Here is a 26,695-nt window from a genome sequence, read left to right as displayed (position 1 = left end):
ACATGGGTTCAGCGTCCTACCGACCAGGCTATCCTGGCCATAGCCTATGCTTTTTCAGCCTTTTTATATTGTATTTTATTAATCTATTTTTTTAATTTTCTGATTTTGAACTTTTTAATAATTTGTAGCATTTTTATTTATAAATTTTTTTCCTCAACGTTAAAAAATAGCTAGCTATAAAAGCGCATAGGATCTTAAGAGATTGAATTTATTTCTCAAATCCAATACAATATAGAAGTATAATTATTTTAAATTATACAGTTTGTATAAAGCGATTCTCAACTGAACGATAAATTATTTTCTAAAATCTTAACGAAATGCTTTATATTAATAAGAATTGGTTGACAGATAATGTCTGTTCTGAATTTATTGTGTCTAGAGCATTTCACTTTGAAACTGCTTAACTTCAACCTAAAGTATATTTTACCAAATAAATTGCTTCCTCTGACAAAAAGAATGACCCATTTATCTTCTCATTCAGATTTTCTCATTTATCAATCTTCCTTCTTTTAGTATGAAAGCTTGTTTAAAAATCATCTTCGTAAAACATCGTGAGATTTTTTTTTTAACCTTTCAGTTTAAACTTTTAAATTGTTAACGCTGTTTTTTAAAGGCCTGTCACCAAGGAAAATAAAAAAAAATCCATAGTTTAAGTGCCTTACTCTTTAAGCAATGCGATGATTTTAAACTATATATATATAATCTTGACGTGACAATCTGGTCATTAGAACAGACAAATAACTTAAATATTTTAAAGTCATTAAACATTTTTAAAAATCGCTAATTTGGTGACATTTTCCACTTAGATGAAAATTATCAAAATCACTGCCTTATTCTCAGTTTTTGCAAACTTTTATGAACCCAGGTAATGCAACATTGGAATAAATTTTTAAATATTAAAAAATTAAACTACAAACGCTTTTAATTTTCACTTTTATCCATATTGAAGCTTTGCGCCATTTTCAAATAAGCGTAGTCAGCGCTGGCTTTAAATAGGCCAAACTTGACCTAGCAGTGATGAGTAATAGTTGCAAACTCACAGCAGTTATAAAAAAATAGCATATTATTCACCCAAAAAATATCATTTCATATTACAAGCGAGCCGTCAGAAAACAGCCGTAATTCTCTACTTGATAATCGAATCACTTTAGCCTGTAAAACCTTGTCTAAAAAATTATTAAAACTTGATAATTTTTTATTTCATCAAATTTAAGGAACTTCGTTTACCTTAATATAAAATAGTCTTATTGCTGCTTTGAATAGAGTGTTCACAACATTAGAATTGCAACTTAAGGAATGACTCGGTTCTTTAAGTCTTAGTTATTTATCGGTCACTCTAAGGCATATTGAATTTTTTTTCCAAAAAAGACCTTATGAAGAGCGTGAAAAAAATTAACTGTATAATGACACCCAGTACTTCTTTTCAAGCTGATATTACTTTGTATGCGTTTCAGAGGAATTCGTTGCCTGCACACAATCATTTATATATAGTAAAATACATATTTGTTTGTTTATTTGCCCGTATAATTTTTTAAACCATTCATACAACCGTAATGAAGATCGGCTTACAGATAGTTTGAAGCATGAGGAAGATCATTGACAACATTAAAATATTAAACTCCGAACGATTCGAAAGGAATGTATAAAAAACGAAATTTCTAATGGGATAAAGCATTGAACCCTTAACTTAAAGGACGATGCATGTAACTTCCAAAATCTTGCAACTCCAGTTAATTAAAAATGAGTTTCTCTGTAAGTTAATACTGGTTTTTCTTTGGTTTCTTTTGTCACCTGAAAGCAAGTAATAGCGCATGAATAGTTTTCGTTGCATGTAGGCGTCTTCAGATCAATATTTTGAAAAATATTTTAAACCACACTCTTATATTATTTATATTCGCACTTTTGAAATACCTTTATATAAATATGAATTCTAAAATCAACGGGAATTTTAAAAAAGTTAAAATTAAAGTTCTGAGCCAACTCATTTGGAAAGTTGTGTATATGTGGTAAAATCTTGACTATCATTAATTGACCAAGATGAGCAGCGTCAAAAGAGTTTACTTTGCTATTCATAATTAACCTCACTTTTGACTAGTTAAACCTCTAAAACCTCTGTTCTGAGAAATTTAAAAATCTAAAGTCATTGGATAGCGTAACAAATAATAATAGAAAAATGAAAATTATGTTCCAATTTCGTGCAATAATTTGTTGCGAATCCTGACGCTTAGATCACCAAAACTGATTATAAAAATATTAGTGCCATTAGTTGTGGTCTTCGAGATGTAAGATAACTCAACTCTTAAACTAATTAGTATTGTGAAAACTATGAGGAACCTCACCTTTGGCAATAGTTTAGAACAAATGTCCTTCTTAAATTTGGAGATTTGAAAATGAATCAATATATATGAAAATAATCCTTGTACTAATCACATAACGGTAAATAAAAGTTGCGGTCACCCGAAGAAGACGTCATTGAAAGCAACAAAAAAAAAACAGCAAGGCAAGGAATATACCAGAAACTCAGCAAAACTAAACGAAAATGAAATATGGTCAAAACTATCAGAACATGGTCAAATTTACTGTGTTTCTGGCCCTATTGGAACAACAAAAAGTTCAATAATTTTTACCGAAGTGACCAAATTATGAAAAATATTTTAACAACATTTTTCTATTCGACGCGGTTGCTCAGAGGATACAGCGTTCGCCTCCCAATGAGGTGACTCAGCTTCGAATACCAGCGGTGGCTGGTTGTTACAAATTCTGCTCCCGGCTCGCATCAACCACAGTGCTGACGTAAAATATTTTCAATAGTAGGCGGATCACAAGTTAGAATCTCTCTGCTGTCGGGTAAACCATGATAGGTTTTCGTAATTTTCCTCCACATGTAACGCAAATACGGGTTAGTTCCATCAAAAAGTCCACCACGAAGGCTAGTTTGTCCGAATGTTTGACCTAGGAGTTTCCTTGTTTTCTGGGTTGGGGGCAAAATTACAAGACTACAAATTTGAACATCGATGGTCGTAAACTTAGAATTGGATCGGCTAATCAACGCCGGTTATAAAATGAAATAAAACATATTTCTATAGGTAAATATCACTTTTTAACAAAAATCTTATTACTTCAAAGTCTTAATTGTTTTTTTTTAAATTTCAAAACCAAAGAATGATGAAATTGATTAAAATAAATTAAATGGGAGGTCGCATAATTTGCTGGGTTTCCAGCTGCGAAAAGCAATGAGTCTTTATTCTATGAAATTTATTAGCCATAAGTTTTAAACTTCCATTTTGTTCTGTGAAACAATAAACTAAAATAATAAAATAAAAAACACCGTTAATATATTTTCAACCGACTCCTATTCATCTTTCAAAAAAATTCAGGAAAGAGTTTGGCGAAGTTTTGGATTATAAAGAAAAGCCATCATAAAATTGATTGAAGAAATAGATTGAAAGAAAAGTATTTGCATACATTTATTCTTCGATAAAGAGGGTGGAAAGTGAAGTGATAAAGTTTAGAGTAAAAAATATATATAAATTGAAAAACAGGAATAAACTCCCTCTGCTTGAGACATTAAAAAATGCAATTTTGTTAAGCTATTCGAATTGGAATGGCTTAAGTCACAAAGAAGAAAATATTGATTAATTAAAAATTAATTTAATTATCATGAAAAAAACATGGGAAGAGAATCAATAAATCTCTATTCGGGTTTTAAATGTATTTCCCATTTATGAAAAGGGAAAGAGAAATACGTTATATATTTCTTTTTTCTTTAAATACTTTTTAAAATAATTTATAAGAATGAGTTCCTTTATTTGAACTGGAAAATGAAAAGGAACTCTTTGTTTCTATAAAAATACAAAATACTTAATTTATAGCAAACTTTTTGACACTGCTTAAATTTTTAACTAAGACATCTTAACAAAATGAATCTAAATAAGTGCTTAACGCATAACTAATTTTTTATCACTAATTAAATTATTACTTAAAAGACAACCTAACAAAATGAATAATAAATATGGGGTTGCTGATAAATAGGGAAGTAACGAAGTTTATGTTACGTTATAAAAGAAATATAAATACATTAATTAACTTATAAGCAAGTATTTTTATGAAGAAAATAAGTACTTCATACCAGAAAATATCTCGTATTATTGTTATATTTATGACAGGAAAATGACATTATATGGAAGAGATGAATACAAAATACAAAAAAACATAAATATAGAGAAAAAAAAATTACGAGTTTCTTTTAATTTTGGAAAAGTTGGTTGAAAGAAATATTTTTACATAATTTGCTGAATCTAATAAAATTTTGATTGGAAGGGGAAAAAAAGCAAAGATACTTCTGAAAGGGTTTTCAAAACTCGTAACAAAAAAAAAAGATTTTCAAATAAGAATAATGTAGATTCATCTCATAAAATATGCATAACGTCTAGAAAAGCAGAACAATAAAAGTGGAACAAAATTGTCTGAATAAGCATTATTTTTCCTGCTTGCATTTTTGAAAGTCAAATATTTTTATTTGCGACTTAACATGTTTTATTTATTCTAAGCTCAGAAACTGTCATTATTTACGATTTTAAAAAAAAGTAAATGATATTCTATGTATGAAAGTAAAGTTATTGTATTTAAAATATGCAACTTATTATTTTAACTTTTAAAATGCTTGGAATCTTTTAGGCTTAACCTTTAAAAGCTAAACATAAAATATTTGCGAAGATAGTAAACACAAAAGATTGAAACAATTTATGAAAAGAATTTCGCTTATAGTTGTTATCTAACATTGTTAAATCATAAACAAAATATTTGCAAATATTGTTAACGTTAAAGATTGAGACAATTTCGGAAGAGAATTTCACTTATAGCAGTTATATAATATTGTTAAATCATAAAACAAGATATTTACAAACATTGTTAACGTTAAAGATAGAGACAATTTCGGAAGAGAACTTCACTTATAGCAGTTATATCATATTGTTAAATCATAAAACAAAATATTTGCAAAGATTATAAACATTAGAAATTAGGACAATTTCGGAAGAGAATTTTACTTTTATCAGTTATATAATATTGTTAAATCATAAAACAAAATATTTGCAAAGATTGTAAACATTAAAGATGGAGCCAATTTCTGAAAAGAATTTCCTTTACAGCAGTTATCAAGCATTGTTAAATCATAAGGAAACTCTGAATTCAGAGCATTCTCCGCGGTTCAGTTTTCCTATCTTTCCAAACGTTGCGAAATTTTTGGTGGTATAATAAAATGGCTTCTCAAAAATTAAGAAAGCTTCAGCTAAGCTGTTTAACTTCGCTTGGCTTTTCCCTCAGACCGAATGTAATCTACTATTTAACAAAATATACTATTCACTGACTTACTACTACGATTTCCTGAGAAAATTGTTAGATCTGGTTGGATTTTCAAACAGGACAGCTCCTCCACCACATAGCAAAATCTTCATGGAAATAGTTTTTAAATCAAATTTATTGCTAAAAATAATTAAACTAAACTCAGTTGCTCGACTGCCCATAGAGAGCCAAGGCCTTCTTGACCTTTGAGCTCTGAGGTGCAACAGCAAATGTTCCGGTTGGGTGGTCAGTCGAACGCGGAACCCCCAGTGTTTAGTTTCCAAGCATGCTTGGTACTCATTTAATCAACCTGCTGAAGAGATGAAAAGCTAAGTCAACCTTGCCCTGCCCAAGGATCGAACCAAGGACCTGTGGCACGGCAGCGTGAAGTGCGTCCACTCAGCCACAGGGCGTCGCTAAAAATAACTATTGATAGATAAATTATACGCAAAAGAATCAATAGTGTGCATGTCTTGGAATGGCGTGTCTTTTCTCCTGATTTCAATACTCAAGAAAACACGAGTGGGTACTATCAGTAATGCTGTATGTACCAAGTAGTTTTACTATGTGGTTGAACTGAAGACTGCAATCACTGAAACCTGGGATAATATGGATGCTACCATCCTCCAGAGGTGTGTAAACGGTACGCAATATCATCCAGTCATATCTAAATATTGAGGAGAAGTGGACTAATGATAGAAGTGGCTCGAAACTTTTATCCTCCTTTTTTACTTATTTAATAAGTTGTACTGACCAGGGGAAACTGGTATTAATATGTATAAGTATATTAACTTACTTAATGTACATGTTTCATTCTTTTATGTCTTTGTGTCCAGATGGCACAAAATCAAGGTTGCTCTATTTCAGTTTGACAAATTTTAGTTTAACATTGAACAATAAAATCTGAAGTTATTTATTACCACAGGAAATTACCTTCGTGATTTGAATTTGGTGGGATTTCCAAATTTTTATCTCCATTTTGTTGCCTTTTTGAAAATAAATAAAAATGCGAGTGATATTGCAAAATGCCATTCTTAAAATTCATGTTTTTTTTTTAACTTTAATAAATCATTGCCTTATATTTAGTACTAATTCAGAATTCAGGAAAAATAGAAGTAATTTTGGTAGCGTATGAAGCAGCAAGGTGAAGTCACGAATTATTGAACAATGGCAATTAGATAAGTGCAAGTGACGTAGTATATGCATATTGATCATGAATGGCTGTTGAAACGTGGCATTTGTTTATGTTAGCAACTGTCCTTTTTATTCTAGTTGAAATGAGCTAAACTCGTCAAGTATCAATTTTTTTAAGTGACACATTCTTTATTTTTACTCAAAGATTCATTTACAAAGATGACAATTCTTTCACTATTAATATCTTAAGTCACATAAACTCTGGCGTGAAGCCATATAGAACATGAACAAATTATACATCGAAGTTACCGTATCTAAACAAAACCAAAAACAATCACGGTTATAATGCATAAACAAATTCTAAAATCGAAGTGAAAGACGAAGACAAGAAAGAACTATAATTCTACTAATTCAGTGTATGATGTGACGTTGTATTCTTTAGGGGTTTTTTTGCTAATAAAATTCTAAATACCTCTACCATTAAACTTGCCATTAATATATTTTTCATAGCTTTTAATTAATCGCCTAATCTTAAATAAATAAATGGTTTTCGTGTTAAATGTAACAAATACCGACTTTCAAATTTTCAAATTGACTACATAAATATAATGGGCTTAGGGCAATATAATGAAAAGCCAAATTTTTAAATTGTTCAAGAGAGCATTTTTAATAAAAAGCAAAAGCCCTAATTTCATATTAGTAATAAGTTGTTCTTGAGCATTATACTGACATTTAGTAGAAATTTCGGAAATTGAAAACAATATTAAGGATCAGTTTAATGTAATAGTGTACTTTGGAAAAAGTGTGGCTTATCACTTTATTTCTCCAAACCTTTTATACATTTTAATGATTTTAGTATTTCTAATGGATATTAAAGTAGGGCACCTTTCTTCAAAAGTGCGCAAACGGCTCATGTTGTACGATTTATCAGTCTTTTCCCTAAACAATCAGAGAATTGTACAGATTACTGGAAAGTAAAAAAGATACCAAAAGTTTAATCTAAAGTAATAAATCTTAAATAGATTTTTTCCTTCAGTATAAAGCTAGTTATTATTTTTCAGCTTTCTGGGGTGAGAAAATGCTCTTAAATGAAAGTGATACGAGTTTTTGAAAAAAATTATTCCAATAAAAGATACTGTTAATTTGCAAGCAAAGTAATCAAATTCCAATAGCTGCATTTATATTCTCTGTAATTGAAATGCTTTTTCATCAAAAACTCCTTGGGCGATTCTATCGAATTTATCTGCCATAAGCTTCAACGTTCACTTTTTCTTCCTCGCCGGAGATGGCAGATAAGATAGCGAATACCTGCAATCAATCGATTTTCACCTTCCGGTTCTCTCATAAGAATTTCTAAAAGAAAAAAAGTTTGCCCAAGTTTCCGAGAATAAAGAATAGACTCTGCCGTAAGGAAGTGAGAGAAGAAAGAAAATTATTCACGTACATATTTATTGTTCAATAAAAGGCTAGTGAAATGCCAAATTTATTGGTTAAAAAAATGGTTAATATCATAATATTAGTACGGAAAATAGTATCACTCCAAACATTTAATCCTTTATCGATACCGAAATTCGAATCTGATTTTAGTTCTTTATTTGCACTGCATTAATTGTCCGGTTTAGATCCTGCTAAATTTTAAATTTAAATAAACATAAATAATAATAGTTAATATTAATAATTAATAAAATAATAATTGATAATAGTTTTTCAACAATGCGTGAAATGGCGTGTCATATTATTATACTCTCGTTGCAAGTTCAGAAAAGACCATTGCGGTATAGGATTTAAGTAATAATCCGCGACTGCGTATAGTTCTGTTTTATTTCGTTATCAAATTATACAAATGTGCTTTGAAAACAATTTAAAAGCTTTAAAAATCCCTGCTATATTTTACGATAAATATCGCAGAATTATTAAAAAAAGGTTACAATTTCGAAGTTTTACTGGAATCTGAAACCTATTAAAAGAGCGCCTTTTATCACAGTATCTGTAGAGCGAATTACCGAAATTAATGAAGTATCGTCTGCCCCAATGACTGTAGAGTGCTTTTGATTTTCTTTTTTATTGTCTCCGAAATGAATTCGTGCCTTTTAACGATAAATTTTGCTAATTAAATTTATAAATTTTTTTATTATTTCAGTTACCGTTGATTTTAATTTAGTTTTGTAGAAATACGTTTCGAAAGCGTTTTTATAAACAAAATTAAAACATGGCTTCAGATAACTCAAAAATACTTATTCGGAAAAGTAGCCCTCTAATGCCATCCACGTTGAACCTTGAGATTAGCTCTCACATAACGAATTAAAATTAAATAAATATTAGAGCGTACAAAAAAAATATTTTTTATCAAATAGAGCTATAAGCTAAAAACCTTTAAATATTCGAAGAAGGAGAATCGTCTGCATTTAAATTTATAATCAACTATGTCCAATCTTCAACCAATGAGAATAGTTCCTTTTTCAAACAGACTAAATAAAAGTTTTGATCAATTTTTAGAATTGGTGGTAAAAATTGACCCTTGCACTCGCTTTTCAAACTTCTTCCACTTTCAAATTTCACGTTTCGTAGTTGCAGCATAATAATATAACGCAACTTTTAACATAACGAATTATTAGTTTTTATCTATTTGTGAGTCGGTCAAGCATAGCCTGTACAGATCCACAGCCTAACATCGAACTCCTGACAAACACATGTTACTCCCTGTTGCCATGGCCCTAAGTTCCCGTGTCTTTTATTTATTTATTTAGTTATTTAAATTGGAAATTTTTTTTATTGTTGTGAATGCACTAACTTAGCTCAAACTAGAATCATAAAAATTAGAGAGATGTGTTGATGTAATTTTTATTTTTTGACAGTTACAAAAACGTGAATGAAATTTGACGTTTTGTTTTACGCTTGGCTGTCGACGTTTACTGAACTAAACTCATGTTTGTGAAAATTGCAACACCATGATAAGGACTTACGCGAGTGAGCTGAAATTTTCAGGAAATGCAAAGTAGAGCATAATATGCAAATAATTAGAATTTCAGACCCGTAGCCCATGCGTATGCTGAGCAGCGCCCTCTAAACGGCGGAGGAATCCAAATAAATAGACGACTGTAGCGAGGCGTGTATGGTTATCGGTGGTTATCTGCTAGTGGTAAACGTTAGCTCAGACGTTACTTATGCCTCTTCGACGAAAGAGAGCGAGATTTCAACAACTTACGGAGTTTGAAAGGGGGAGAATCATCGGCCTTCGTGAAGCTGAATTGTCTTATCGTGCAGTAGCCGCTCGTGTGCAGCGTAACAGCAACACAGTGATGCGTGTTTGGAAGCAGTGGACGGACGAGTGTTAGACAACTCGGAAATCCGGGAGTGGACCCCGATATGTCACGTCAGCTCGCGATGATAGACACCTGGTCCGCATGGCGCTGACAGACCGTACGGCTCCCTCTAGACAACTGGCAGCACAGTGGTCAATAGCTACAGGTGTTTCATTGTGTGCTTCATCAATTCGAAGACGTCAACTGCAGCGTGGACTGCGCGCAAGGACTCCTTTATACAGGATCACCATCACGCTAAACCATGGCCGCCTGCGGCTACAATGGGCCAATTAGCATAGGGACTGGCGGGCTGATTGGCTGCGTGTCGTGTTTTCTGACGAATCCCGCTTCAATTTGTGGTACCATGATGGCCGCATTCGTGTCCGACGCTATGCCGATGAACGCCACCTTCCGGAGTGCATTATCGAAAGCCGCAGTGGACGAACACCCGGAGTTATGGTCTGGGGTGCCATAGCATATCATGGACGATCTCAATTGCCACGAATTGTGGGTAATCTGAACAACAACCGGTACATCAGTGAAGTTTTACAGCCCCAAGCTGTTCCCTTCCTTCAAGCCTTGCCAGGTGCTGTATTTCAACAAGACAATGCCCGCCCTCATATTGCTAGGACTGTTCAATCCTTCGTTGCATTGAGGCAGGTACAGCTTCTTCCTTGGCCTGCGTATTCCCCAGATATGTCACCGATCGAACATGTGTGTCATTTCGTTGGTCGGTACCTCGCTCGTCATCCTCGTCCTGCTGCTTCTACAGACGAACTTTGGGTACGCATACAAACTATATGGAATGCTCTTCCTCAGACAGACATTTAAAATTTGCTTGACTCCATGCCACGTCGTGTAGCAGCGCTTATTGCGGTGCGTGGTGGCTACGCAAAATACTGATTTCGATCTCTTGTTATTGTTTGTTTGCTTTGAAAGTTTAATCATTTATTTGTACCTCTACCATTCTACTGTGTAGTAAATTTCATTCAATTATGACGATTCCCTCATGGTGTTGCAATTTTCACAAACATGAGTTTATATAATCGTTAAAAAAATCTATTTTCTTTTGCTACTTCCGCAAGGAAAGTACATTTGACAAAAAAAAACTAGCACCAAGTGACTAATTCAATTTTAAGAAAATTCTAAAAGTGAACAAACACAAATTTCTTGTTGCGTATCATTTAATATTTATTTTTTTCTAAAACAATTATATTAACGGGGTAGATCACCGCAATTAGTCATAATCCCAAATTGCCTACTCAGCAACATTTAAAACATTTTGAAAATTTCGATTTATTCTGAACTTTAAATTTAGGGCAAAAACTTTTTTGTTTTGCATCACTTCTTAAATCTTTACTATATTTTCTTATAAATTATACAAAATATTACGAATACTTAGTGTTTGAAACAAAGGGGACCGGATCGTCGACTCTAATTATTGCAGTTGTTAAATAAAAAAAAAAGAGGAAAAAGGTTCAAACTTAAAAATATTTTAAGCGAAATTTAAAAAAAAAAATCTAAAAAGTAATTAGATAAAAAAAAGTAAGAAATAACATAAATTAAGTCTGCGCCTGTGATAAAAACTCTTGATTAAGAGCATAAACATTAAATGCTTTATGAAAATATGCTACAATACTTGTTTGATGATTTAAAAATTCAAAAGAAATAAAAACTGGTAAACAAAATTCTCTCCATTTTTTTTCTGCAACTCAAATAATTACATAGTTTTTCTTCATATAATTATTTGAGTCATTATTAATAAACATTACGAATCGAAAACCAAAACTTACAAAAAAATTCCAATCATGAGCTACTTATAAAGATATCATATAATCGCGTGAACGATCCTGGTTTTAATAAACAATAAATTATACTCTGTAATAAAGTGCCCCGTTAATAATATGAGTCACTTAGTATGGAGTCCAAGTCATGTGACGCTATCAACCATCTCATGTATTCTCATTGAGTCACGTCCCAGAATATTAAACAAAGGTGACTAGCACATCTCGCTGATATGAAGCTCTATAATAATGCCATTAAGAAATGCATTCTTATTAGCATTAAATCCTTCGGACACAGTCAGCGAGCTCAAAGCTAATGTTCACCCCGTAGGTAAAGCGCAGGAATATGGATTTGGACCAAAGATTCTGGCGCATCATTAAAGGATCTAGGATTTCCATCCAAAAGCTATTATCCTTTGTCTTCGTCTTTCGAAAAAGGAGAGTGTTTGGTGATAGAAAGTGGATGGATGATGGTATGGGGAGGATTTTTTATGATAAAGATTATTATTAAGGATGGGATGGGAAAAATTAAAAATAGAAAAAAAAAATATTAAAACAAGAAGGGGAAAAAAGGAACATTGGTTAGGCAAAAAAATTTAATTAGTTCAGATGTGAAACAGATTAAAAAAAAATCCGTTTTAAATGTATAAAAACATGAAAAAATATGCAATTAAAAAAAGCTATGTTGGAGGACTATTAGACTATCCCATCTTTCTATCGATTCTTTTCCTAAATTCGCATATTTTATATTTTCATGACATTTGGTCTAAATAAATATTTTACAAAATATTAATCAGTTTGAAAAACATTACGTGGCAGATCAACCAACACCTTAAATGCTTAAAAATATGAGATTTATTACATTTTTTTTTCTAATTTTACGAAATTTTAAACAAATAATAAGATACTATTGTTCTTTGACATAAAAGATAATTAATAACAATTATAATAATTGAGATTAATTATAAAAGTTTGACAAACAATAACTAACAATAACATTTTATTAATCATATTCAAATAGCAGAATTCGGCAATGAGAAATATTATTTTAGCTTAGTTTTGCATTCAATAAAAATCTGATTACATAAAGGCTACAACTAAAAAAGAGTTTAGAAACTAACAGCTGATTCTAGCAGATTTTTGAATGCTGTTTTCAAGAAAAATAGTGAAAAAATAATCATGCATCATATTTTCACAATTTGAAAGTTTTGATATCCGTAATCACCGATCCATTATGTGGTTACCTACTAAAGGAATGAATAAGTATTCAGAATCATAGTTGTCACTACTGGCTAAAACTATGGAGCAAGTTATGATGAGAAAAAAATAAAAGCAAAATAATAACTTGCACATGCATATAGCACATTTTAGTTCAAAATGCCTCTTATTCGAGGTGAGAAAGCTAAATATAAGTATTCCAATGTATTTTATTTCGCTAAATTTAGTGAAACCAAACGCCAGCTGTTTGAACTAGTATTTAGTTTAGAAGCGTTTTAATTTTAAAAAGTATAGTTTAATTCTCTTTTCTACTCTTTTTGACTTAAAACCTATTTACGCGACTAAGATTTCCATCAACACATTTGGGGCATTGGCCTTTAGATCATTTTTTATCAAAAGGATAATAAAATCATAATGAGTTAATTAAACTAAATGTTGAAATAAAGGTTTTAAGTATCTATAACTTTGAATTATACCTTTTTATAAATAAAATCCTTACAACTTCGTCCTATGGATTTAATTTTTATTTTAATGAATATAACATAAAAAATACATACAAAAGGGCCTCACATGTGTATGCCGCTCTATCAAACGTATAAACATGCAGAAGTACCAAATTGTAGTTTTGATACGTAAAAACTTTTATAACTTTTTAACTATCAGTCCCATCAACTTCGCTTCACCCCATTCCATCCAATGAATAAATTCATTTTAAAAGATGAAGATGTACCTGTACTTGCCCAAATAGCAACATCTGGCGTGCAAATAGAATAGGTATGAATACGAAACTGTACCTTCATTAACGTTTATTAGCTTCTGAACAACAAGCTAATTATCATTCAATTAGCCAATTAAAAAATCACATTACCTCACTTGCCTAAATAGTAAAAGCTTAGTTTCTCTCCAACCCATAGTACATAGGTGGGGAACCTGCGGCCTCCGCGAGGTTCTTGTGCGGCTCTTTGCCACCTAGTACAAAATGGTAGAGTTCGTTTCAGAAAACAACTATTGTACATCAACGCCATGACAGTTGCGCGAAAAATCTCGCCAAAGACTGAAAATTCCACAAATTCCTTTACTGAAAATTCCACAATGTTTATGTAATTTACGTATCTAAAAGAAACGAATAATGTTCTATGTAATATTTATTCGAAAATAAATTAAAATTACAAAATACTATTTACAAAATTTGTTGGTTTCAGATCTCCCATTTGAGTGTCACACCTTGCTTTGGCTTCTCTGACTCGCATCTCTCAACGCTTCCCTGTTGCGATCTTCAGCAAACTGTAGTTAACAGTGCGTGCTTATAACAGTTACACGGCTTATAACAGTTGTTAAAGATATTATTTGATATTCGTTTTTTATCCATCATGTCAAATAGTAAAAGAAGAAAATTAGGTGATGAAAACAGAACATTTAATGTAGAATGGGAGTTAGATTTTTTCTTTACTGCTGAGAAAGATAAAATGATGTGTTTGTTGTGCAATGCAGTTTTAAATACTTTAAAAAAAGCGAATGCAAATAAACACTATTTGACTCATAAAGAACTTAAATATTTCGCTTTAGAAGGTGAATCACGAAAAGTTGCACTTCAAAAGTTGAAAAATGAGAAGCATCATCAGCAGGCATCTTTTAGTGCCTTTGTAAATCAAAATTCCGCTGCAGTTGCTGTTACGTATAAAATAGCACATGTACTTGGAAAAAGGGGCAAACCATTTAGTGACATTGAAATAATTAAAGAATGTGTTGTTGAAGCAGTGAGTATGTTAGAACCAAGAAATGTCGACGAATACAAACAATTACCTCTTTCAAGAAGAACTGTAACAGATCGACAGCACGAATTACCTCAAAATGTAACAGAGCAACTTCATACAATTATACAAAATGAAGATGTTTATTTTTCAATTGCTTTAGATGAAAGCACTGATAAAACAGATTCGGCACAAGTTTTATATTTCATTCGTGCTGTAACTAAAGATTTTCAATGTTACGAAGAACTACTTGCTTTGGGTACACTAACTGGAAGAACTCGCAGAGCCGATATTTTCGAAAATTTCAAAGAAGTATGCAATAAATTACAATTGAATGTCAGTAATTTAGTCAGTGTCTGCACCGATGGCGCACCTTCCATAAGAGGCAAAAAAGAAGGATTCGTTACTTTGTTAAATGTGGTTCAAATGCCAGTTTCATAGCAGGAGTGTGCTCGTCAAAATCAGAAAATCTTTTAGTATACTCTTCTATTAAATAATCCAAGACACCTACATATTCATCGAATATTTTATTTTCACAGTTCTGCTCATTTAACATTTTAGCTAGCTCCGGGAAGTGTTGTGCAGATATTTCCGATCGACAAAGCAATGTTTTGAAAAATGATAATTTTTTTCTAAACGCTTGGATCTTTTGCCACATTTCATAAATATACCTCGTTTCACCTTGCAGGCAAATATTTAAATTGTTTTGCTTTGTCATCATATCAGACAAAAATGCAAGGTTTCTGAGAAATACTTCATCTGATAGATCACATTGTTTTCCTTGTTCTTGATAAAAGTTTAAAATTTGTCGTCGTAAAGACAAAACTTTTATCAAAACCTGACCTGTTGATAGCCAGCGAACCTTGCAGTAGTATGGCAGGTCAACACCTTTCTGCCGAAATTCACGATGACTCATTGAATTTACGCGAATATAGTTGACAATGGCAATGGTTCTATCCAGAGTGTCTTGCAAAATGGTAGATTTTGCGCAAAGATTTTGCTGATGCAAAATGCAGTGAAATGATATCAATTTTTTCAAGTTTAAGTTTTCCTTTTTTAATAGATATATCCGAGGCTCCTGCAGAACTACAAATGGAGTTAATTGATTTAGGGGAAGATTGATTGATTTATATCATCAAATCCCTTTTTAACGCTAAAAAGGATCCCATAGAAATCTGGAAAATTGCTGTTGAATATCCATGCCTTCGAGAACATGCTCGCCGTTTACTTTCCTGCTTCGGAAGTACCTACTGTTGCGAGACAACATTTTCTCTCATGTCAAAAATAAAAACAAATTTAAAAACGCAAATTACAGATGCACATTTAGAGGATCAATTAAAGCTGTGTGTTACGAAGCTCGATCCAAATATACAATTACTGTCAAACAAAAAACAAAGCCAAATAAGTCACTAACTTAGTGAATAAAAAAGTATTTTTTATTGTATTTTTTAATAATATTTTTATATTATTTTATATGTACTATATTATATTTAAAATTTTGTAGTATTATATTTTATTTTTTCTATATAATGCAATAAATTGTTAAATCTATAGAAAAACTATAATAATTTCACAAAAGTCACTTTCTTAGGTCAATCAGCTTATGCGGCCTCTCTTATTGCTGCCTAATTTAAATGTGTCCTCTAATGGTAAAAAGGTTCCCCACCTCTGCCATAGTATATGCTAAATAGGTATTTTTCTTCATAGATTCAAGCACAGATAGTGAAAAATCATTATGTAATTATAAAAAGGATACTATATTTTAAATCAAATCTCCAAACAATATAAATATCTGTAATTAATTGCGAATATTGTTTCATAACTCACTTTTTTCAGGATCTTATATGACGATATAGAAACATTTTCACGTACTTCAACCGAATTATTGATTCAAGAGTGTTAAATTCATCCGTGAAAGAAAAGAGAAAATGAGTAGGCACAGGAAAGTTTTTTACTACCTACCCACCAAATTTGAAAATTCTCTTTAATTTCCTAAAAAATATAATGATTTCTTTCAAAACTATTCGACAGATTTGTTTCAGAATTCGAAATATGTTGGATAAAATAATGTAGTTTAATTGGCTTATAACTTAGCAAAATTTAATAATTCAAAAGTTTCACAAATAGTTGTTTTAGAAAATATATAAATAAGTGTGTCTTCCAACTCTGTTCAAACACTGAAAACAATTAGTTTTAAATCAATGAGTAAAACATAAAGTTTCTCTATTGCAAATACCCAAATTCTCTAAAAAATGACAAAACCACTGTAAAATTTCAAAATCTGGTAAATTTTAGGTTTTACCTAGAATTTACCAAACTCTTAGCTTTGGTAACTCTTAAGGTTTACCGTAAAGGCTTGGTAAAAAGTTGAAATGTAATCGTATTAAAGCATGCTAGTTTTAACCGATCTACTTTGGTAAAAACTTGGTTGTACCGATAAAATCTAGGATTTTCAACACTTCTTGTGTTTACCGCAGCTACAGCAAAAACCCTAAGTTTGGTAAATTCTAGATCTTTCCAGTAAAACCTAGGATTTATCAAAGATGAAAAGACGTCGTATAAGTTTCTTTTGTAATTGATTTTGAAGTAAAAGCCCATATATATATATAGCGTAAGATGATCAATAATTAAGGTTAAATATCATTTTTTTTTTTTTGGAATTACACTCTATAACAAAAAAATCGACGCACCAAGAAGGAGTTGTCCAATTGAAACGAAAATTGGTGGATAGGAAGACAATGTACAGAATAGTAAATAATTAAAATTTCAGAACAATTGAATAATTTATTGCAGAGTTACAGTAACAAGTTTAATAAGGTGTTGACCCGCCTCTAGCCTGGATACAAGCTGCCACACGGCGTGGCATAGACCGATAAGGCTCCCGGATGGTCTCTTGCGGTATTTCCTGCCAAATTCGATCCAATTGTTGAACGAGGTCATCAACATTCCGTGCCAGATGCAATCACCTTCCCATCATATCTCAGACATGCTCGATGGGAGAGAGATCTGGTGATCTGACAGGCCAAGGAAGAGTTTGACAAGCTTGCAGACAGTTCATAGCAACACGTGCCGTATGTGGTCTGGCATTGTCCTGCTGAAAAACCAGCCCAAGGCGCTGCAAAAGGAACGGTAGCAAAACAGGTCTTAGGATGTCACCGACGTACCGCTGTGCAGTAAGTGTACCTCTAATGACGACCAAAGGGGTCCGGCTGTCAAAGGAAATGGCACCTTAGATCATATTGCCTTGTTGATGGCCGGTGTGGCGTGCAATAGTGAAGACAGGATCCCCCCTCTGCCCTGTGCGTCTCCAAACACGTCTTCGATGATCGTCAGGACACAGTTGGAAGCGGGATTCGTCGCTAAAGACTATACGTTCCCAGTCGGCATTGTTCCAGCCATATCTGCTCAAAACATTCATGCATACGAAATTTTAAAGCAATCGGATGATTGCTTCTTGGTGCGTCGATTTTTTTTTTTTTTTTTTTTTTTGTTATAGAGTGTATAATGGTTAAGACCACCAACACTATCAATTGCAAGTAAATCAAATGGTTTATCAACAGGAAGCATCGATTGTAAAAGTCCAAATCTTTTTTGTCGGGGCTTTTTATTCATTTGACATGTGTGACAATGTTTAATAAATTTAGTAAATTTAATAAATTTAATAAATTTTTTTAAATACCAGGATGCGCCCGAATTTTTCATGAGCAATTTAAACCGTAATGAAAAAGGTACTACAATTTTAGTAAATCCTTTTTTTACGAAGAAAGATTTTTTAAATTTTTTGAGGCACACTAAAGATGCGTGGTCCGTATGTATGCTAAATTTTTTCCCGAAAAGATAATGATGAAGTTTATTCAAGCTATCCACAATAGCAAGACATCCCAGCTCAGTGATACAATAATTCTTTTCATAATCTTTCAATGAGCGGGAGTGGAAGGCTATGGGATACAAAACACCAGAGTCATCACATTGTTTTAAAATAGTACCTATACCATTAGTACTGGCATCAACAAATATATGGTAATCATAAGAAGGATTTCATATTTTCAAGATTGATTTGTTAATCAAGGCTGATTTTAGCAACTCAAAAGATTGTTGACATTCAACTATTTATTTCCAATTAGTATTCTTTTTTGACAAATTATTTAGTGGACTTTATCCACTTTTGCATATTTTATTCATTTTGCATATTTATCTATAAATTTGTTATAAACATTAATGCATCCTCAAAACCGTTGTGAAGACTTTACATTAGTAGGAGGTTTTAATTTTTTTATTATTTCTATATTAGTATTATTTGGTGTTATATTAAATATATTAGTATTATTTGGTGTTTGGTGTTTGTTATTTTATATCCTAGAAAATAAATTTTTTCTTGCAAAAAGGAACATTTAGAAAATTTTAATTTCATATTTTCTTGCTTGCATATTTCAAAAATTTGCTTAATATCATCTAAATCATTGGTTCTCAACGGGGGCGGTGGGAGTATGCTGAGGGGCGGTGAACTTGTTTTGGGCGGTAGGGGGGCGTTGGATATGTTTTGGGCAGTAGGGGGGCGATGAGCATGTTTTGTCATTCAAATTTAATTTTAAAACTTACAAATAAAATTATTAAATTAAGATTTCTTTAATAAATAAAATTAATCTAAAATTAATATTAAAGAAAAAAATATTAAATTAATATAATAAATAAAAATTATCCGATACACCATTTGTACTAGCAATAAAACGAACTTATAGGACACCTATTCTGCGATCCGAACCAACACAGCTCAGCGCATGAATCATCTCTGACTTATTCAAGCCATTTGGTGGAAATTAAAGTGCATGAGCTTTCAGTATGAATGCTTGATTTGCTAGCTCCTTCGCTAGCTTCCTTACGTTTCTCCCCCAGTTTCGATTAGATCTCATAGTTTATTTGGTCAGATACATGCGCGAATTTGTTCTTTATCCTAAATTATTTATTAATTTTGAGTAATTGGTTGATTTTTTTTTCATCGTTCATATTTTGCTGCAACCAACAATGTTGGTTGACAAAAAGAAGTGTCAATACAGTGCCCCGTACTTGAAGTTGGGATTTGTTCAATCACTGTTGAAATCTCAACTACCCATGTGTTTATTTAGTAATAAATTTTCATCTAATGAGGTAATGATATCTTACCCTTAGCAGGAGCATTCGCAAAAAACTCATCCTGACAAACAAAATAAAGATTTGTTATTTTTCACGAACATCTTTTTTCACGTTTCTGAAGGCATCTCGGTCTCAGGGTTACTAGCAATCTTATCACAAAAATGAGACGATGATTTGATAACTTCTTATAATATATCAAAACTTATTGCTAAATCTGGGAAAGCTCATACCGTCGGAGCAGAGTTTATACTGCCGATTGTCAAGGAAGTTCTAGAAATAGTTTTACACCAACCAGCCGCATCCAATGTAATAAAAAATATCCCATAAGTAACGATACAGTGCGGCGACGAAATGATGAGATGGCTGAAGCAACTCTTTATGCAAACTTTTGATATCCAACGAATTTTCCCTTTAAGTTGATGAATCAACCTTGCCAGGTAATGTAGGCTTTAATTTAAGCATAGGTCCGGGTTGTAAAGGTAGGAAAAATTATTCAAGATATGCTTTTTGCAAGAAGCTTGATTATAGATATCTAAGGTAAATCTATTTTTAATACTGTCAAAGATTATTTTAAAGAGAAAAACATTCCTCTTGCGAATATTATGTCCATTGTCACTGATAGGCTTCCGCAGTGGTGGGTCGACATTGTGGGTTTATCGCCCTTTTGGAAAGGGAGGTACCAGATATTTTAGCTGTTCACTGTGTTCACAGACAGCATTTAGTAGGAAAAAAATCTCAGCGAGCGTTTGCATCAATCATTGCAATATGCAATGATTCATTGCATTCATTCAGAAATTGCATTAATATGCTGAAAAATAATTGATTTCGGGGGAGGAGTCTAACCGAAGGAAAGATGAGCCACAAGGTCAAGTCAAGGCATATCGGCTGAGAGCAAAATTCACAGTAATGCTCTACGATTGATTATTCAGACAGCTGTGTAAGAAAACAATGAAAAATTCAATCTTTTGCTGCTATACACTGAGATTTGCTGGCTTTCCAAAAGCTTCTGTCTCAATAGGTATTGGAATCTTTTCGACTCTGGTGAAAGCGTTCCCTGAAAACAGAGATGTAGCTCTGAGAGGCGGATTGCTATAATTTAAGAAAGACTTTGGTTGATTTATCTGTAAAATTTAATGGCTTAAATTTACCACTTCAAGGCGACGAGCTCAATTTGATCCCTACAAAATCAGTCATTTCTGTCTTTCTAAAAAAAACTCATTTTGTGGAAGCAGAATTTTGGTTGGAATAAGTTCAGCCAAGCTGGCGAAATTTGCTCTGATGATGCAAAAGAACATAGTCAACACCTTGACTCTTTACACATGTACTTTTCTGACCGTTTTAAAGATGTTTTGTTTCCTGGAAGTCCCTCAATGGGTTTATGGATTATAAACCCTTTTGTGAATATTGAAACAGCAGAAGCTCAGATATACGAGGAATTGGTCGAACTTTTAACTAATGAAACTTTGAAGTGGTGATCGTCTCAGAGAATTTTTGCTTAAAGGTAACATCAATCACCTCTTCCTCCTAACTTGTTGAACGTGGATTCAGTGTTGTTACGAATCTTGTCACAAAAAAGAGAAATCGACTCGAAATTGTGCAACAAGGGGTTTTGCGTCTTCATCTCACTAACAGTATTGAACCGAGAGTGAAGAAATTGGTTCTGAACCATTAAATACAATCATCCCACTAACATAGTTTTTCAATGTTTCGTTAATACTACTTTTTACTGTTAAAAAATTATTTTGGGCGTTTTTTTTATTATCTAATTAAGAATAAATTTTCTTTTCAAGCATTTGTTTCTTTGTTGTACTTTTTTTCATTAAACGTATTTGTCTTTATCATAACAAATAAAGTGCGATTAATTGCCGTGAGAAAATTATATAGTTAATGCACATATTATTTTTTAGAAAAAAAAAAAAAATTTAAAGCGTAAAAAATTGCTTAAAAAAGTTGACTCTTATAATTCAGCACACCTCACTAAGTCCCATCCTCTGAATAACAGGATTTCCGCAAAGGGGGGCGTTGAAATGTTTTTTGCTCCTTAAGGGGGCGGCAATGTTAAAAAGGTTGAGAATCTATGATCTAAATGCTCTGAATAACTATTAGAAAAATCAATACATCAACAAATAGTTCGTAGCAAAACTAATTTTATATTTAGTTAGGATTCTACGAATAGTTCTTTGAAAACTGCTTGGAGCATTCTTCCAACCAAAGGATAAATGTAACCATTCATACAACCCATTATGTGTAGATATTGCTACTTTTTCTGTTGGGTGCATTCTTAAATTCCAATAACCAGAATTTAAATTGATTCTACTGAAAAAAAGAGCTCTGAGTTAATTTCTCGATTAATGATTCTATTAGGGGTAACGGTTCAGCATCCGTTTTCGTCCCCTGATTTAATTTTCCGAAATGTACACAAAACCAACTTTTTTTTTATTTTCTTCATTTTTAAACACTGTTAAGGGGGCAGAGTATATTGAACAACTTTCTTTCATTATGTTATGTTTTAATAAATTCTGAATTTGACTTCCGATCTCTTCTGTTGTGTTGGTGATGTCTTATATGGCCTCAAACATATAGGTAACAAGATATTTATCGATTAAAAATTCTTTTAATTGAGCAAATGAATTAATATTAGGCTGGCTACGACGAAGTATCAACGCATTTTCGCGTTAACACCTTTTAGTACTTACAAATTTATGCAAAGGAGATAAATGAAACGATTTGGCCTGCCACTGATCTTCAAACAATCCGAACCACCACTTAACGTTCACATGTTTTTCACCTTTAAAAAGTGGAACAACTGTTTCAAAATTTAAAAAATCTACTCTAATAAAATCTACTCAATGAAACTGAATTTAGAATTCAGTTTCATTTACATCTTGTGTTACATTTAAATTATATTTTTCTACATTTACATAAATTTCAGTATTATTAAAATTATTATATATGTCGCCTGTATACTTTTAGAATTAACGGAATCCGGCTTCCTATAAATTCCACAATTACCTTCAATATTATTATGATAATCATCGATATCACACTCATGATTTATTTGTTCCTTCTTATTTTCATAAGTAAATCTCCTTAAAAATTTCGTAAATAATAATACAAGTAATAATAATGCAAAAATAAATACTGCAAACAATAAGAGAATATTAATATATACTTAACTCTTTCGTACCATTTTAGCTTATCATGTTTTAGAAAATCCACTTCTTAAAATTTATGAACAATTTCTAATATGAAACCTGATGCATAATTTCACGAAATATTTAATACATAATATCCAATTAAATACAAAGAAACAAATGTACTTCTTTTTAAAACCAAAAAATAATTTCTTTTTGGAAAATGAATATTTTTTCTAAAATTAATTTACCCATTTAGAAGAATAATGTGTATCCACATAATATTGTAAAAAATAATAATAATTCAAGGAATAAAAGTTTTACTCTAACATTTTACGTGAAGATACCCGGAAGGAAAGCAGCGAGAAATACTTTTCCACAGTTACTGTTGATTGAATTTTCAATAAAGTGTAGATATCACATGATTCTAAGCAGTTGAAATTATCCAAATGGCCTACTCGATGATTCTTAAAATTCGAAGAACTTTTGAATGGAAATTTATTGTTTCATATTAACTTTATCCACGCTTGTATATCTACATTAAAAGAACGATAAAGTACTTTAAATTTCTTTTTTCGTTGATTTGATGACCCACTTTCATATTTTTCTATTTACTTCTTCTGGGAGGGAATTATAAGGAATCGTCTGGCTTTTCATTACATCAACAGGAACTTGGTGAAATATAAGTTCAATAATTAATTTTCTTTTCATCTTCTTTTTTGCTGTTATAAAAAAAGTAATTGCGTTTCAAAAGTTTCTTCCTTTTTTTTTTTTTTTTTTTGATGTTTAAAAATATATTTTGAATTTTATTTTATGTTCCCAAGAAATACCGAATTGCCAGCTTATAAGAATTTTTGGTCTTATTTGAAGAAAACACAAGTCATTTCCACATAGGAGGCACAAGTTGGTTTCTTTTAAGTTTTATTCAGCATCTTATGATAAATTCTTAAGGAGCATGGTTTCTTAGCAAGGGCTTGGAGTTTTACCATTCGGGCCGAAAATTTTGCTAGCAGTTACATCATAAAAAAGGCACGAATTTTTTATAGCTCTGGCTACTTAAGCAGGGATTCTGAAAGGGAATTGGTTGCAAGAATATCCTTAGTTTAATCAAACGTCATTCAAACGGGAAAATTTAAAGATTTTGATATGTTCCAAAGATGACGCCATTCTGACGATAGGGAATTTTTGGGATTTTCTTAAAGCATATTTTTCTAAGAATTATTACCCATTAACTTCGGAAAATAATCTTTTAATTGGCATTTGACTTTTTATGGCTGTTTGCGAGAGAACAATTTCTACGTCTTGAAATTAGTAAGAGATATCTATTTTAAGCTTTTGATTTAATATTGAAAGACATCGTATGAGGCATTCTTTATTACTTACTGGCTAATAAAATTGCTACACTAGAAAGGCGGCACACCACGAATGTGAAATTTGTAGGACGGATTAAGCATGTTGTAGTATGCAAATGATTAGCTTATCAGCGCTTTCATGCAAAGCAGAAGGTGGTAGCGGCACCTACAATGTGTATAAAAGAAGAGATTCGACAGTAAGTTTCTCATGCAGTAATTTAATTTGAGCGTTGTTCTTGGGTAAAAAAATTTTTGTTATGCCTCGTGTAGGAAGAAGAAATGCCTACCAGCACGTGTCTGAGTTTGATCGAGGTCGAATTGTGGCCTACCGGGATTGCGGTTTATTTTACCGAAGTATTGCTGCTCGCGTTGGTCGAGATCCCATAAGTGTTAGCAGAATATAGAATTGATGGGTTCATGACGGTCATAGTCATATGAAACGCAGTGCAGGATCTCAGCGGAATCCCATCACTAACAGCCGAGAAGACAGACATGTTATCCACATAGCCTTAAGGGATCGTACAGATGAAATCATTTGCAAGACTACAAGTGTCTGCACAAACAGTTCAGCGACTTTAGCAGCAGCATGGACTATGGACTGTCAGCATGGCGACCATGGCTTCGGCAAAGTTTATCCGAAACTAAGTGAAAAATTTTCTGAAACCATGTGAAAAACGGACTTCCTTAATTATTAATTATTTAATAAAAATCATCAGTTCTTTAGCAATTGAAATCGTCAGATATTTTTTAATTACATTAATACTTGAAAAAAAAGTAAAAAATATAATAAGAAGTATTAAGGCTGTTATACCTAATCATAGCCAATATAAAGTTAAAATTAAATCGGAAAGTTAAATAAAGGGGAAAGTATTTTTTTAATGCGACTTTAAAAACATTAAAGTTTTTAAAGTCGTTAAAAACTGTAATTCTTTAAAACTAATAATCTAGAAAAAGTTCTTCATTTTAATATAATGAATTATCCAACATATTTTTTTTTTTTTTTTTTTTTAACCTTTCTTTAATTTTTTTCTCAGAATGCACATTTTTTATGTTTTAAATAATTAAAATCTTCAAACAGTTGAAGTCAGAATGGCCGAGCGGTCTAAGGCGCCAGATTTAAGCTCTGGTTCTCGAAAGAGAGCGTGGGTTCGAACCCCACTTCTGACATTCATATTTTGATTTACCAAAATTAACTTTTATTAATTTCCTAGATAACAAACACATATTTCTATATTTATTAAACACTATTTTCAAAAATAATTATCATAATTAAGTAAATTAAATTCACATTTATTTAAATACTCCAAAAATAAAAGTTCGAAAAACACTCGAAACTTTATTACTTTATCATGTTATAACATATCCTCTTGAAGGCATAAAGTGATGCTTAACACTTCTACTGCAATGAATAAACAAGCATAATATCCTACGAAAGTTTTAAAAAGAAATATATCTTTCTTTTTTAACTCAATCTCCAGTTGTTAACTTTATCATTAAACAGTAAACAAAATTATATAAGTATGCAGATTCTATTTTTAAAAACCAGAAAGAGAGAAAGTTATTTTTCAATATACTTATTTTCAACTCGTAACAATAAACTAAGTTTCATTTTATTTATTATACTTTCTGAACTTATAAATATATATATTATTTATTATGAAACCAAAACGCATACAATTAGTGCTGCTGTCTATCGGCTTTTTTAACAAGACAAAATTTATGTTTTTTTTTTTACATATGCTACAATTTTACGGACGTGCTGCCATCTATTATATTAAATCCGAATGTTAAAGACGGAAATAAAATTAGATTAACCAGATGCAAAATAGACTATTAGAAAATTACCTATTAGCAGGGTCGGATTCAGCGTACGCGGGCCCTAGGCCATTCAAATTTTTGGGAAACTTTTCTCATATATTTTTTTTAATTCAAAAATGAAAGTATTTATACATCTTTTCATTTAAGAAAGCATATTTAAAATGAAAATAAATAGTAATAATAAATTTTACTTTATTTTGTTAAATTGGAACTAAAAAAAAATTATCGTATTTTATTAATATATATTTGAAATTGATTTATTTTTAAAAATCTTTGTTTTTTTAAATTCATTTTCGAAAAAAAAATTTTAAGGGGGTCCCAGGCCAGGGCCTAGTCTGGCCTAATGGCTAATCCAGCCCTGCCTATTAGGTACGTGGACTGATCTTCTAGTAAATTTAAAATATAATAGAAAGCATTATATTAGCTATTTTATTTCAAGAATTTCATCTCTGGTACAAAATAAAATAATTTAAGCAATATTTACGCAAGAAATAGTCATAGTTTAAAATTATTCATTCTACCTAAATTTAATGCTTTCCTTTTTTTTATGAACAATTAATCTGACAGTATAACAATTAAAATATAATTGATTATAAAATATAATAGATTTAACATATAATTCAAATGTAATAGATAAAATTTAAAACTTGTTTCTAAGAAGCACTAATTGAAAAGTACGTATAAACAGCTGTTTCAAACATGAAGATCAATGCATCGGCAAAATTTTAA

The 26,695-nt window shown here is 31.6% G+C and overlaps 1 protein-coding gene across 1 annotated transcript; it reads left to right on the top strand.

The window, feature by feature from the left end:
- Positions 1-14,151: 14,151 nt before the first annotated feature.
- LOC107438591 (general transcription factor II-I repeat domain-containing protein 2-like) lies at positions 14,152-14,973 on the top strand. Its single transcript, XM_016050906.3, has one exon. The coding sequence runs from the start codon at positions 14,152-14,154 to the stop codon at positions 14,971-14,973; it is 822 nt and encodes a 273-aa protein (XP_015906392.3).
- Positions 14,974-26,695: the final 11,722 nt, after the last annotated feature.

Source organism: Parasteatoda tepidariorum, chromosome 3 (assembly GCF_982258835.1).
Source record: "Parasteatoda tepidariorum strain Cologne lab strain chromosome 3, Ptep-v5.0, whole genome shotgun sequence".
Classification (NCBI taxonomy): domain Eukaryota; kingdom Metazoa; phylum Arthropoda; class Arachnida; order Araneae; family Theridiidae; genus Parasteatoda; species Parasteatoda tepidariorum.
The sequence above is the reverse complement of the archived record's forward strand: the minus strand, read 5'-3'. Positions and strand labels throughout refer to the sequence as shown.